General features: G+C 44.8%; 1 protein-coding gene across 1 annotated transcript; it reads right to left on the bottom strand.

Moving 5' to 3' along the window:
* Nucleotides 1-597: 597 nt before the first annotated feature.
* LOC144139059 (uncharacterized) lies at nucleotides 598-8,698 on the bottom strand. Its single transcript, XM_077671548.1, has 3 exons — nucleotides 8,546-8,698; nucleotides 6,868-6,990; nucleotides 598-821 (listed from the first exon to the last, which is right to left on the bottom strand). The coding sequence occupies exons 1-3, from the start codon at nucleotides 8,636-8,638 to the stop codon at nucleotides 600-602; spliced, it is 438 nt and encodes a 145-aa protein (XP_077527674.1). The 5' UTR covers nucleotides 8,639-8,698; the 3' UTR covers nucleotides 598-599.
* Between the last annotated feature and the right edge of the window lie 4,307 nt (nucleotides 8,699-13,005).

Genomic DNA, 13,005 nt, shown 5'->3' with positions numbered 1-13,005 from the left:
TTTTTTCGTGATCTCCAGAAGTTAAGAGTGCCCCATGCTACACCGGAGGACATTATTTTTCCTAGGACCACTGGATTGTGCGAAGAGAGATGTCTCATCTCCTACTCGGATTCTTGCAGTCCACAGGACTAGTGAGGTGTGGTGACATTGCGTGTCTGTTATTTTAGGACTAAGGGAGGTGTGATGACTTTGAGAGTTTTGATATGGTATTGCGGACGATTAGGCGGAGCAATTGCCGGCAGCTATGCAAGGCTAAGTCGGCCTTATTCAACAATACTTACTACTACTACTACTACTACTACTAGAGATTTTCAATACTGAATGATCCATATCTTACCAGGGCCCTTTACAAAGCGCCTGGGGCACTAAAGCGTGCGGTCTTCAATGTAAAGATACTGGTAAAGGTGTATGCGTGGACATAAGGACGTGCACAGGTGTTTACGCACTATCGAAAATTCCCTGTTGGGCATATCTACATGATCTGTTTTCTTTTGTGGACGTTGCATGCTTGCTCAAAGAAAGGAACGAGGGGGTGCTTGGCGATTTTTTTTATTTGCAGCATATATGCTGCTAGTGGCATGTGTCCATGTCGTCAGAAATTACAAAAATTCGATACGAAAGCATTCGTATTCGTCGAAAGCGGCTGCCGCGGTCAGAGTAGTGAGGTACGTGTTCATTTTTTTCAGTAGCGCAACGCGGCCGAAAGGACCGACGAGACCAAACTCCGTGCACTGCAAATTGCGCGGCTGGTCGTCGTATTCCACGTCGTAGGCTGCCACGCCAAAGGTCACTTCTTGGCAGACGCTCTTCGCTTCGCATACCTGCGCCATGAATACCGAAAAACACAGATATGACTTGACTGTACGACTGCTGTTCCTTGTATAATGCATCACGGATCCCAAGCGTGTTACTGCGATGTTGATTTATTTATTTATTTATTTATTTATGTATTTATTTATTTATTTATTTATTTTTATTTCTTTATTACTTATTATTTATTTATTTATTTATTTTATTTATTTTATTTATTTATTTTTTATTTATTTATTTTTATTTTTGTACATACTGCAAACCTTTCATAGGTCAAAACAGGACAGACGCTTTACAACAACAAGAAGAAAAACAACAATACAAAATAAACATGAGAACATCAAGTAAGGGAGTTAACACTACGGGGTGGAATATCAGCGTTCCAATCATTTTTTGCTTGGGGGAACAAGAAATCTTGAACAGGCCTTTACAAGCAAACTATGGCGTAAACTTTTCCGGGTGATCATGGCGTGTAGACTTTCTTGAGGAAGGAATCAGGTCTAGTCAAAGCTTTCCATTCACGAGGAGAGAAAGGAAATCTAGACGGAGTGTCATCCGACGTACTTGAAGTAAAAGAATGTTACTATGACGCAGTAAATCTGAGGGGAATGATAAAGTAAAAATTTAGAATATATCAGCCTGGCGGCATTCCTTCTTATTTTTATCCAAGTTTCTGATGTTAGAAGATGTGAACGGGTATCAAATTGTACACGCGTACTCGAGCTTTGGTCTAATGAGGGAGTAAGAACTCAATCATCACCAGCCTATCTACGCCCACTGCAGGGCCCACTGCAGGGAAAAGGCCTCTCCCATTATTCTCCAATTACTCCAGTCCTGTGCCAACTGTGACCAATTTGTCCCTGCAAACTTCTCGATCTCATCCGCGCATCAAACTTTTTGCTTCCCCCTGCTACGCTTGCCTTCTCTAGGGATCTACTCTGTTACCCTTAATGACCAACGGTTATCTTGCAAGCGCATAACATGCCCTGCCCTCGTCCATTTCTTCTTCCTAATTTCCACCAGTATGTCCTTAACACGCCTTTGTTCCCTGACCCACTCCGCTCTCTTCCTGTCCCTTAATGTTACACCTATCATTTTCCGCTCTATTGCCCTCTGAGTCGTTTTCAATTTAAGTTGAACCCTCTTAGTGAGCCTCCAAGTTTCTGCCCCGTAGGTGAGTACCGGTAAGATTCAGCTGTTATACACTTTATTCTTCAGGGTAAAGGTAGGCTGCTATTCATTATGTGAGAATGTCTGCCGTATGCACTCCACTCCATTCTGATTCTTCTAATTATCTCTGCCTCATGGTTGGGATCCGTGGTCACAACTTGGCCTAAGTAGATGTATTCTTTTACCATGTCTACTACTTCGCCCCCTATCCCAAACTGTTGTGCTGTCCCGAGGTTATTGATCATTACTTTAGTTTTCTGCATATTAATTTTCAGGTCCACGGTTCTACTCCGTTCGTCTAGTGCGGAAAGCATGCTTTGCAATTCGTCCCCCGAGTTACTTAGCAAGGCAACGTCATCAGCAAATCTGAGGTTACCGAGGTATTCTCCATTAACTCTTACTCCCACCTGTTCCCAATTCAACGTTCTGAATACTTCTTGTAAACATGCTGTGAATAACATTAGAGAGATTGTGTCTTCTTGTCTGACGCATTTCCTTATAGGTATTTTACTGCTCCCCTTATGGAGGATGATGGCAGCTGTGGACCCATATTAGATATTCTCTAGTATTTTAACATAAGGCTCATCTACTCCCTGGTTCCGTAATGCGTGAATGCCTGAATAACTGCTGGGGTTTCGACCGAGTCGAATGCTTTCTCATAATCTATGACGGATACATATAGGGGTTCAGAATACTCAGCGCACTTCCCTATCACATGATTGATCGTGTGAATATGGTCTATTGTTGAATAACCTTTACGGAACCCTGCTTGTTCTTTAGGTTGACTGAAATCTAATGTTGCAGAGATTCGGTTAGCGATTACCTTTGTAAACACCTTGTAGACGACTGACAGTAAGCTGATCGACCTATAATTTTTCAAGTCCTTCATGTCGCCTTTCTTATGGATTAGGATGATGTTCGCGTTCTTCCAAGATTCCGGTACCAATGCGGTCATTAGGCATTGCGTATACAGGTTTGCCAGTTTTTCAAGTACAATTTCTCCGCCATCCTTCAAGAGGTCTGCTGTTATCTGATCCTCACCAGGTGATTTGCCCCCTTTCATTTCTTTCAAAGCCTTCCTTACTTCTTCGGTCGCTACTGGCGGGATGTCTATCTCCTCTGAACTACTTTCTCGTTCGGCATTATCCTGGATGGCCTGGCTTCTGTAAAGATCCCTATAGAACTCCTCGGCCACTGTGACTATGTTATCCCTATTTGTGATGACATTGCCTTGCTTGTCTTTAAGTGCATACATCTGATTTTCCCCATGCCAATACGCGTCTTTTCTGCGTTCAGGCTACCTCCGTTCTTTACATCATATTCGATCCTCTCCATATTATACTTCCGTATGTCAGCTGTTTTACACCTTTTGATTAACCTAGAAAGCTCCGTTAGTTCTATTCTGTCAGCTGGGGTGGAGATTGTCATGGTTTTCCGTTTTCTAATTAGATCTTTCGTCTCCTGGGAAAGTTTACCAGTATCCTGTATAGCCATAGTGCCCCCGACTTTACTGCACACTCCGGGATAATGCGTGTAAGGTTGTGGCTGGCTTCCTGTGTCGTAAGCTCGGCTTCCTCAGTAAGAGCTAAGTACCGGTTCTGCAGCGCGATCTTGAAGTTCTCTACTTTATGCCTTACTGTTAGCTCATTAATCGGCTTCTTTCGTACTAGCTTGTTACGGTCCCTCCTCAAATCTAGATTAATTTGAGATCTTACCATACGATGGTCAGTACACCTTACCATTCTGAGCACTTCCACATCCTTCACAACGCCAGGGTTATCGCATAATATGAAGTCTATTTCATTTTTATGGTCCCCATTCGGGCTCCTCCACGTCCACTTCCGGCTCTCCCGTTTACAGAAGAAGGAATTCATTATGCGTAGGTTATTCCGTTCTGCAAACTCAACTAGTAGGTCCCCCCTGTTATTTCTACACCCCAGACCATAGTTCCCAACTGCCTTGTCTCCAGCCTGATGCTTGCCTACTTTAGCATTAAAATCTCCCATTACTACGGTATAATGTGTTTTTGCTTTAGCCATTGCCGATTCTACATCTTCATAGAAGCGTTCCACTACCTTGTCGCCATGGCTGGATGTGGGGGCATAGCCCTGTACCACCTTGAGCTTGTACCTCTTATTGCGCCTAATTACGAGATCTGCTGCCCTTCGTTAATGCTATAGTATTATTCTATGTTACCAGCTATGCTTTTATTGACTAGAAATCCTTCGCCCAGTTCTCTTCTGTCCTCTAGACCACAGTAACATAGAACATGTCCATTTTTCAGCACCGTAAATGCTTACCTGTTCTCGTAACTTCACTAAGCCTTATGACATCCCATTTGATGTCTTTTAATTCCTCGAACAACACCTCTAGACTCGCTTCACTAGATAAGGTTCTCGGGTTAAACGTTGCCAGGTTCAGACTCCCATGGCGGCCTGTCCGGTTCCACGGATTCTTAGCACCCCCTGCTGCGTCACAGGTCTGACCGCCGCCGTGGTCAGTTCCTTCGCAGCCGCTGGAGACTGAGGTGCGTGGGTTAATTGGCGTATTCGTGGGAGGTTGTGGCCGTTACTACACCAGGGTGGCCAATCCTTCTCTGGTGAGGGAGTGTGTTACCGGCAATGGTCGCCGGGGTCAGGCCGCACCCCAAGCTCCAACTGCAATTGCAGAATTGCGAGGTTTTTTTCTTTTTGGGGGGGTGGGGGAGTGGGGGATTTCCCGGCACCGGGATTCGAACCACGGTCTTTCTACACGCGAGGCAGAAGATCAAATGTTTCCTGGGGCACATATCGTAACAAAACACGCAGCTTATGTCCTTCCCGCGGCGGAGACTGAGCTTGGTTCCGGGAGTCTGTGCGAACACGAATGCGCACGTGCCTTCTGAGTTGGCTTTTAAATAACTCAATAGTTTATTTAACAATAAAGGGATTGGCTTTAGGTTTCTGTTTTAAAAAATACAGCTTAAGAAAACCGGATGAAGATACAATGTCAATGTGATCATTTCAAGATAAAGTATTTCTTATGTCAAACACAAATATTTTACTGGGATGCCCTTTTATAAGGGTGATGATCCCAACTTATAGTTGCAGCCTAAAGGTGCTTTTTTGGGTGTAATGCGCATTAGGGCACTTTTATTTGTGTTTAAAATCATTCCCCAGTGGTCACACCTATCAATTATTCTACGGAGGACTTTACAGAGGTTTTCTGTATTTGACGGGGAGACCGGGGTCATCGCAAACTCTGATGTATATAAGAGCCGAGCCCTTTCGGAGCCTAAAGAGTTACGGATAATGTTGAAGCTTTTTACCCTCTGTCTCCAATGTCCTGAAACGGATTGTGCACTGATTACGATGTTTATTTCGAAATAAAGCCATAAAGTTCAACTGCACGTTTTAATAGGTTAGGGTTGGTTGGAGTACGGTCTTGTTTTAAACAGGTAATTCCTACGCATGCGGCAGTAGAACGGCTGAGTAACATGCAATTAAGCATCCACTGAATGCCCCGCGCGTCAGTACAGAGGGGGAGATTTACTTTTACAAATTGGTCTGCAATTTTTCATGTGACTAGGGAACTGGATGACAGCTCTCCTTTGTGCCCAGTTTTGGGGCAATGTTCAGAATAACGCTGCACTGCGGGAGATATACGAAATGAAAGTATGAAAGGTATATATTGACACCCTTTAGTAATCGTTTTGTTTAGAAAACCTGTCCGTCAAAACACATGTGGTAGTAGCAGTTTCTTCTACCATAACTACGTTCGCCATCATAATTCATTCCCCTTTATCCCACCGTTCAGTGTAAAATAAAATTGAGAAAATCTCTTGTTAGGTTAGGGGAACTTAGTTAATTTAAGGCATGGGTGAGTATTTCTTGCGGTTTTCTCTTATTTCGCCGCTATTGGAAGTACCGACCCCAAAACAGCCTGCCGTCGGTTTCCCCGAATAAACGGCACGCCATATAAACTCACTAGTTACATATTACCATCCACGGAGTTGGTCAACCATGGCACAGCGAAGAATTCTCCTGATAGACATACCTGCAATGACGGGTTGTAGCCGGAGGCGTGTTTTGGTGCCAGAACCACCCCCCCCCCCCCCTCAAGCTTTCTCAGGAGTAGCATTTCCCCCCTTCTTTAAGCGCATTTTCTTCCACGCCATTAAAGAACTGCATCTACATATTAAAATAGAAAACCGACATTGGGATAATAAAACGAAAATGGGACGTTTTTTGTGTGCAGAATATGATTCCTATTATTATTTTTGCAGGCAGCGTATTAATTCCGTTGAAAAATATTTTTGATTACGCCTGTGCTGGACTGTCGTCAGCAGCACCCTCATCCCTACCCAAAAAGGCCCATATGCAAGTGGCTGCACTGAAGATTGGTGAGGAAATATTAAAACCGGCGGGTAATGAGGAATAACGGCCAGAATTTTTGCCTGCCTGTGGTGGCTTGCTTTTTGTTGTCGGCAGAAAATGTTCTAGAATTTTATCCCATTGATGTTGGCCGGCTGCCGGCTCATAAGCTAATATTCTGCGCACCAAGCCATGCCAGAGCTCATTCTGGTGTAGCCTTCCGAAAAAAAAGTAATCAGGTGTCAATGACGGAAGCGAAAAACAGAGGGATTTCGAATCCTGTGACATGACGGTTTTTCGTCGCATTAAATGCATCTCGCGACACAAACTTCACAGCACTGTTTGCGTAGAAGTGACTTCCTTGACCGAAAACGCCCTTAATAAGGTCAAAAGCTGATCTTGATCTTCTTCACGAAGCACCTTTCTTGTCAAGACAATGTAAGCCTCGAACAACAAAGCCGGCCATGGGTACAAGGTAAAAGAGGCACAACACGATCATTAATTTGAAAGTCGCCCTCGAGCGTGGCGCGCTTACCTTGTTCTGTATTGCCGTGAGGCCTTCGAATGTCAGTGCTCGTTGAGCAGAGATGTCGAAGGTGAACATATAATAGTCGCTTCTTTCAACGTTGTCGAAGAAATCGGTGTTTGGTTTGCATAACTGTAAGAGATGTAAGAGGAAACGGTTAGAAAAGCAGGCCCCGTCTGCATCAATGCTCTCAATAATTCAACGAATTGCTTGGGCAGTCTTAGACTGGGTAGGGGAATAAATGCTGCTGTTATCATCTGTCAAACAATTAACTAAGTTGACCCACCGGGGTGGCTTAGTGACTGAGGCTTTGTACTGCTGAGCATGAGGCTGCGGGTTCGAGTCCCGACCGCGGCGGCCACTTTTCTGGCGAAGACGAAAAGAAAACACCCGTGTCTACGAGATTTCGGTGCACGTTAAAGATTCCCGGGTGGTCAAATATAATCCGGTGCCCTCCATTACGGCGCGCCACATCGCCTGCGTTGCATCGGCGTGTTACACCCTACAATAAGTCAATTAACTAAAAAGAGGATGAGGACAAATTGCGGGGCCATATGTTTACGGGACGCGATTTTTAATTCAAGGTCACTTTCGCTTCTGCCTGGTGCCTGAGCCCGGCTATGGGAAGGTTGATGATGCTGCAAAGTGTGATGTTTTGCATAGAAAGTTAGTGTTGGTATAACAATTGACACATCGCGTAATTATATATCCTGAAGATATGCCTTATATCGGACGGAATGACCGAACTGGGATATTTATAATGGTACGTAAGCGGAAGTCTCGTAACCAGTAAGGGTCCTCACCACGTGACGAGTATAAGCCTTTAGGAAACTTCAACGCCTCTCTCAGGCCTTCACCGATGACCAGCGAAGTTACAGAGCTTTGCCAGTGTTGGCTGTAAAATTATTTGGCTAGAGAATTTTTCGTTCTCTGTAACTAAGTGTGCCTGCAAAAACAAACATAGGCGCATGGAGATGCATATCCCTCTCTGTTAAAAATCCGAGCATTTCATCATGCGAAAAGGGAAGTTCAAAGAAATCGCCGGTCTGGCTAGATTTGGTACGCTAAGGTTTTGCTATAATTAGGCATTTCATATGTTGAATAATAAGGTCGTACACTAAGACACGCGCTTTGTGGGCACACAGAATTATGTTTTATAACAGCATCACCCCGCCTATGGTGGCTCAGATTCTAGTGGGCTGCACAGGTACCCTCCGAGGGGCAGGGGCATTGCGCAATGTCCGGAACGTGAGAAAGCACCTGTGATGCGGAGTACACACGACTCGGGACAGAAGTGGCGTTCGAGAGCGCTATATATTGGAGCTGTAACCATACTGTCTCCGTAGAAGGCCATGGTGCGATATTCAACACACAGTGTAAGAATGCCGGCTTACAAACCGAAAGCTTACAACAGTCCTCTTAAAGTGAGCCACACCTCTGAATACAACGCACTTGCTCAGAAGACGCTTTTGAAAGAGAAATATAAGCCATCTATGAATTATTGAGGTCCCGGGATATTAATAATATTTTAGAATTTTTCCTATGCAGTGAACATTCTTCGTCTATGCTTTGTCTGTCTCCGGGAGCGATCTAATAGATCTTATCCACACACAACTTCGCTGTGAAAAAACTTGGTGGTTTTCACGTCACTGTTTGCAGCCGGAATTCCAGCACTCCTGCAGCTCACCTCGTATGGAGGCACGTAGTAATTTCCGTCGAAGTTCTCGCAAGGGTTGAAAAGCTGGAAGTCTTCAGGTTCATCGCTTTTAGGCTTGTACATGTGACCGCTCAACGTAAACGAGACAGCCAGGGTAATGTAGTCGCCAGCCTCGGCCACCTCCGAAAGCAGCTGGCAGCTCGAGATCTTCATGCAAGAATTGCAAATTTAAATCGACTCAGTAAGCTGCGCAGTCGAGTGTGAACCGAATATTCTCATTCCATAGCAAATGTGCAGCATGTCAAAAAATAGGCAATCGACTCGGATGATATCTGAAATTCAAACATGGGTTAGAACTTACGAAACAAGGGCATTTAAGCACTTCCCTGCCGGGTTCTATACAAATTGCTTCTATTCTCTTGGTATATTCACATTGTTAATGCTGTTTATGCCGAACATTTCCTATCATAAACAGGGTGCTAAAGGCAGACAAAATTATCACCGTATCGTTTCACATTGGGTTTGTGTTTGGCATTCAATTTTGTCTAGCTTGTATACGGGGAATCTGAAGACAGCCAACCGACACAAGATGAAGCTGTACGATAGACCAGCACCTATTTTCCTTACCTTTTCCTTCGCTAGCTCTTGTGCAAAAACCCTATTAAATTTCCCGAAATATAAAATAGATGAGGAGTTTGCTTAGAGCGCAATTAAACTTTTCCTTGGAGCGACCTTTTGGATTTGTGCTTTCTTCTAAGTGCCACCACTACTAATCTTTCAAAAACGCAATTTTTGCATCACGTCAGCCTAGTTCAAATGTCAATAAATATATCTTAGCTTGACTTCAAATCGAAAAGAATAGCCACCGCACGAGCTCCTTAAGATGGTGTATTGGCTTTGCACATGCACATGCACTCTCGTGCCGGAAGAGCCCAAAGAGCTCCTTACTCGATAACAGGTCTTCCATGCTACGTGCGCCAATGTGTGTGATTTCGATACTTTTTGAGCAAGTGCTATCTTTTTTCGGCGTTTACCTTTATTGCTTTTATTATTGTATAATTTCTGCATTGGTTTCGATACCTTATGAGCAAGCGCTATCTTTTCTTTTCTTCGCCGGTTATCTCTGTTGCCTCTATTGTATTGAATAATTTCTGTGCTACTGCAAGCTCTGTACTTCGAGTCAATCGTCGTTACACTTCTTCGTTAACTATTGTAAAAAAAAATCTGTTCGAAATGTGTTCTTTGACTATGCCTGCTCCTGTAAAAATCCCAGAAGGGATTGACAGTATCAATAAATAAATAAATAAATAAATAAAATAAAATAAATAGCTACGACATTTGCCCGGGTATACGAAGTACAATGAAAGAGTGCTGAACTGGCCACGATAACACTAAGTACAAATAAAAGACTTCAACTTGACCCTGAACGCTGCAAAACAACCTGTTTGTACAAATTCTACCACTCAGAGAAAGGTATTGATAACGTCAGCATAATAATAAAAAGCATTCTGCCAAAGAGCTCTTTACTTTTTCCAGGCAAACATGCTTTGTATTGGTTATTAAATATAAGAAAATTAATGTAGTAGTTTTAATTTATAGAGCAATATTTTACAAAAGCATTTTTGTCATTCTCAGTATAGCACTAATATTTAAAAATATTAAGCCGCCGCGGTGGCGCAGTGGTTAAGACGCTGTGCTGCTGAGCCCGAGGGCGCGTGTTTGATTCCCGGCCACGGTTGCCGCTGTTCTGATGGAGGCGAAAAGCGGAAACGCCCGTGTATTCGAAATTTCTGCGCACGGTGAAGACCCCCCGGAGGTAAACATTAATACGGGGCCCTCCAGTACGCCGTGCCCCATCACCTGTGAAACGTCGCCAGGTTACGCTCACAACCAATCAATATTATTTAATCATTCTATATAGTAGCGAGTGATGTGTTAGTGGTGTTTAGGCATCCTGTTGTCAACAGATTACATGAAAGTTGAGCCGCTTTATCGAAGAGCGCAGCACTCCGGGAGAAATAAAACTCCAACACTCGCATGCTTTATTCCTTTTTAACCTTTAATGATGCAGTCATTTCCACCTGAAATATCCGTTCTCTTCAATTCGTCTAGTACGAATTAAACATAAGAACAAGACCCGTTTCCAATCAGCAGCGCCAAGTTCGGCCATTCATTTCTCACCAGACTAAGTCCATAACTGACTTCATCATTCGGGAGCGAGAGCCACGTCGGCGGAACGATGCGGCAGTCCTTACGTGCCCTGTCGTCGTGCGAGACGTGGGAGATGGAGATGAACAGGGAAGGCTCGAACACCTTCCTGCGCGGGGGAGGACAGAGTGAGAATTGATAGCTGGGACAGACCACAATTCATACGATAAGCAGGGAGTAAGATGTCGCCAATTACTGGTATTATTCGCTTTTCATACAGACGAGAAGCAGAGAAAAAATTACAATTCCACACACGTTGCTTATACTAGCCAGTAAACATTTTAATCTCCACAAAAAGCTTAAGTATGCATCCTGGTAGGGTATGTAATTAGAATTATTATCCAGCTTTTGCGTTTTTCCGACTAATATTTGTTTAGCCTTTTCTTAGAATAGTCATCAGCTCAGAATACGTACTCCCAAATTCTTGACCCACCTAACGCTGCTATGTGTAGGGATGCCCTGGCATTTCGTGATATGGCTAAAGTAGGCACTGCAGGATCCGAAACACGCACTTGCACTTGTGCTTCAACCATTAGAAGGCGGGATACAGTTAGCCCTCTCTGAATGCCAGGCCTTTTTTCTCAAAATTAGCATTCTCAATGTCACGTGAACGGATGGGGACCTTGTCTCGACCAGCTCAAACGGATGGACGGAGGAAAGCCGTTGACATGTTAATCACAACACCAATTTAATGCACACTAGAAAAATCCCAAAAGCAAACCACTGTAGAAATTGCATACAACCGATCAACACTGAAACCCCTAACTAAAAGCTCAAAATACAATTCAAATTCAAACCCACAAGGCTTTACCACAACGTTGTACGCAATTATTTCAAATGTACTCGTTACATCAAGTCACAGTTAATTTCATTCGCATAACAACCCTCCAGTTGGCTCCTACGACTGCGTCCCTAATGCACTGGCCTACCCCAGTCGTCAGAGCTGACTTTTCGCGCCCATTGCGTGGCCGCGGCTCGGTGGTAGCCGTCCTCGTCTCACTTCCGTGCCGGCATTTGATGCGCGTGATTGTTCGTTGGACGGCGTGCGCTCCCCGCGTCCCAACTTGTTTCCTCGGTGGCTACTTCCTGGAAGCCACTGCGTGGATGTTGCCAGCAGATGCTAGACCGGCGCCGCTGGGGCCACGCAGACACAGGTTCGTGGTGCGCCTACGCTGCCGCAGCCGATGCGAAGTCGGCCCGCTCCCGCCCAAGGCTCGGAATTGCATGGTCGATGGCCTGGCCGCGTCCCCCTGGCTCGTTCCTTAGAGATCGCCGGCTAATGCCGCCTCCTGGTTTCTTGCTTCTTTAATTCTCTTTGTGCGCCCTGCTTTTAGCGCCTCTGGGCTTGATCGCGGCACACTCTGGTTGTCTTGTCGCCTTTTGGTGCCCAGATTTGGTCATCATGCCATTTGCCTCCTGCGGGGCGTTCTCTGATTGGCTGATCAGTGCGCTGCCATATTTCACCATGATGGAAAGTTGGGTGGGTTGGTACGTCGACATGATGTAAAAACAGCGCGGTAGGACGAAATACACGAGGAAAGAAACCATGCAGGACGAGCGCTCGTCTTGTCTGGTCTCTTTCCCCGTGTATTTTGTCCTACCGCGCTGTTTTTACATCATGTTGACCATGATGCGTTGGTGTTTCGGCGCAGCTTCACGCATTGGCGAGTTCCTGGCACGCACTTCAAATTTCAGTTTCTTTGTTCCTTTTTTTCTTCGGTGGCTTTGATGCATCCCCTTCCGGGGGTGCCTTTGATCCATGATAAACAGAGTCTGAGGTCCACCTGTTCTCCGCCCGTGCCGTCACGTGCACCTCTCACGTGATTGGAGTTTAGCGCCGCACTCACAAGGCTCCATTTCTCCGGTGCAGGCAACGTAATAATTCGGGCACCGTGGTAACGCACTCGGCTTCATTTCTGGAGGGCTAAATGCGAGTCCAATACGGACTCCACTGTAACAAAGTTCCAACCAAATGGGCTTACTTCAAAGCATCTGTTCACAGCTGTGCCAACTCCACCGGGCAAGGACAACGCCTATATTCTTCATACTGGCGCGCCTAATGTTTTCGTACTATGATCCGAAATCAAAGTAGCAGAGGCCAAATCCACAAGTCAAAAATATTCGTCGAAACTGGCATATGCGAGAACAACTAACCTACTTAACAATCTGATAGTCGAAGCTCGCATAACATGGGCAAAACCATGCCTATTTTCCAAAGTATTGACGGGAATGAAGCTAGCGTAAAAACCTCTGCAAATACCAGAAAATACTCTGTACAGCAT

Source organism: Haemaphysalis longicornis, unplaced genomic scaffold, assembly GCF_048455015.1.
Source record: "Haemaphysalis longicornis isolate Haplotype H1 unplaced genomic scaffold, Haemaphysalis longicornis Haplotype H1 scaffold_5, whole genome shotgun sequence".
Lineage (NCBI taxonomy): Eukaryota > Metazoa > Arthropoda > Arachnida > Ixodida > Ixodidae > Haemaphysalis > Haemaphysalis longicornis.
Note: the sequence above shows the minus strand (reverse complement) of the source record. Positions and strands in the feature narration are given on the sequence as shown.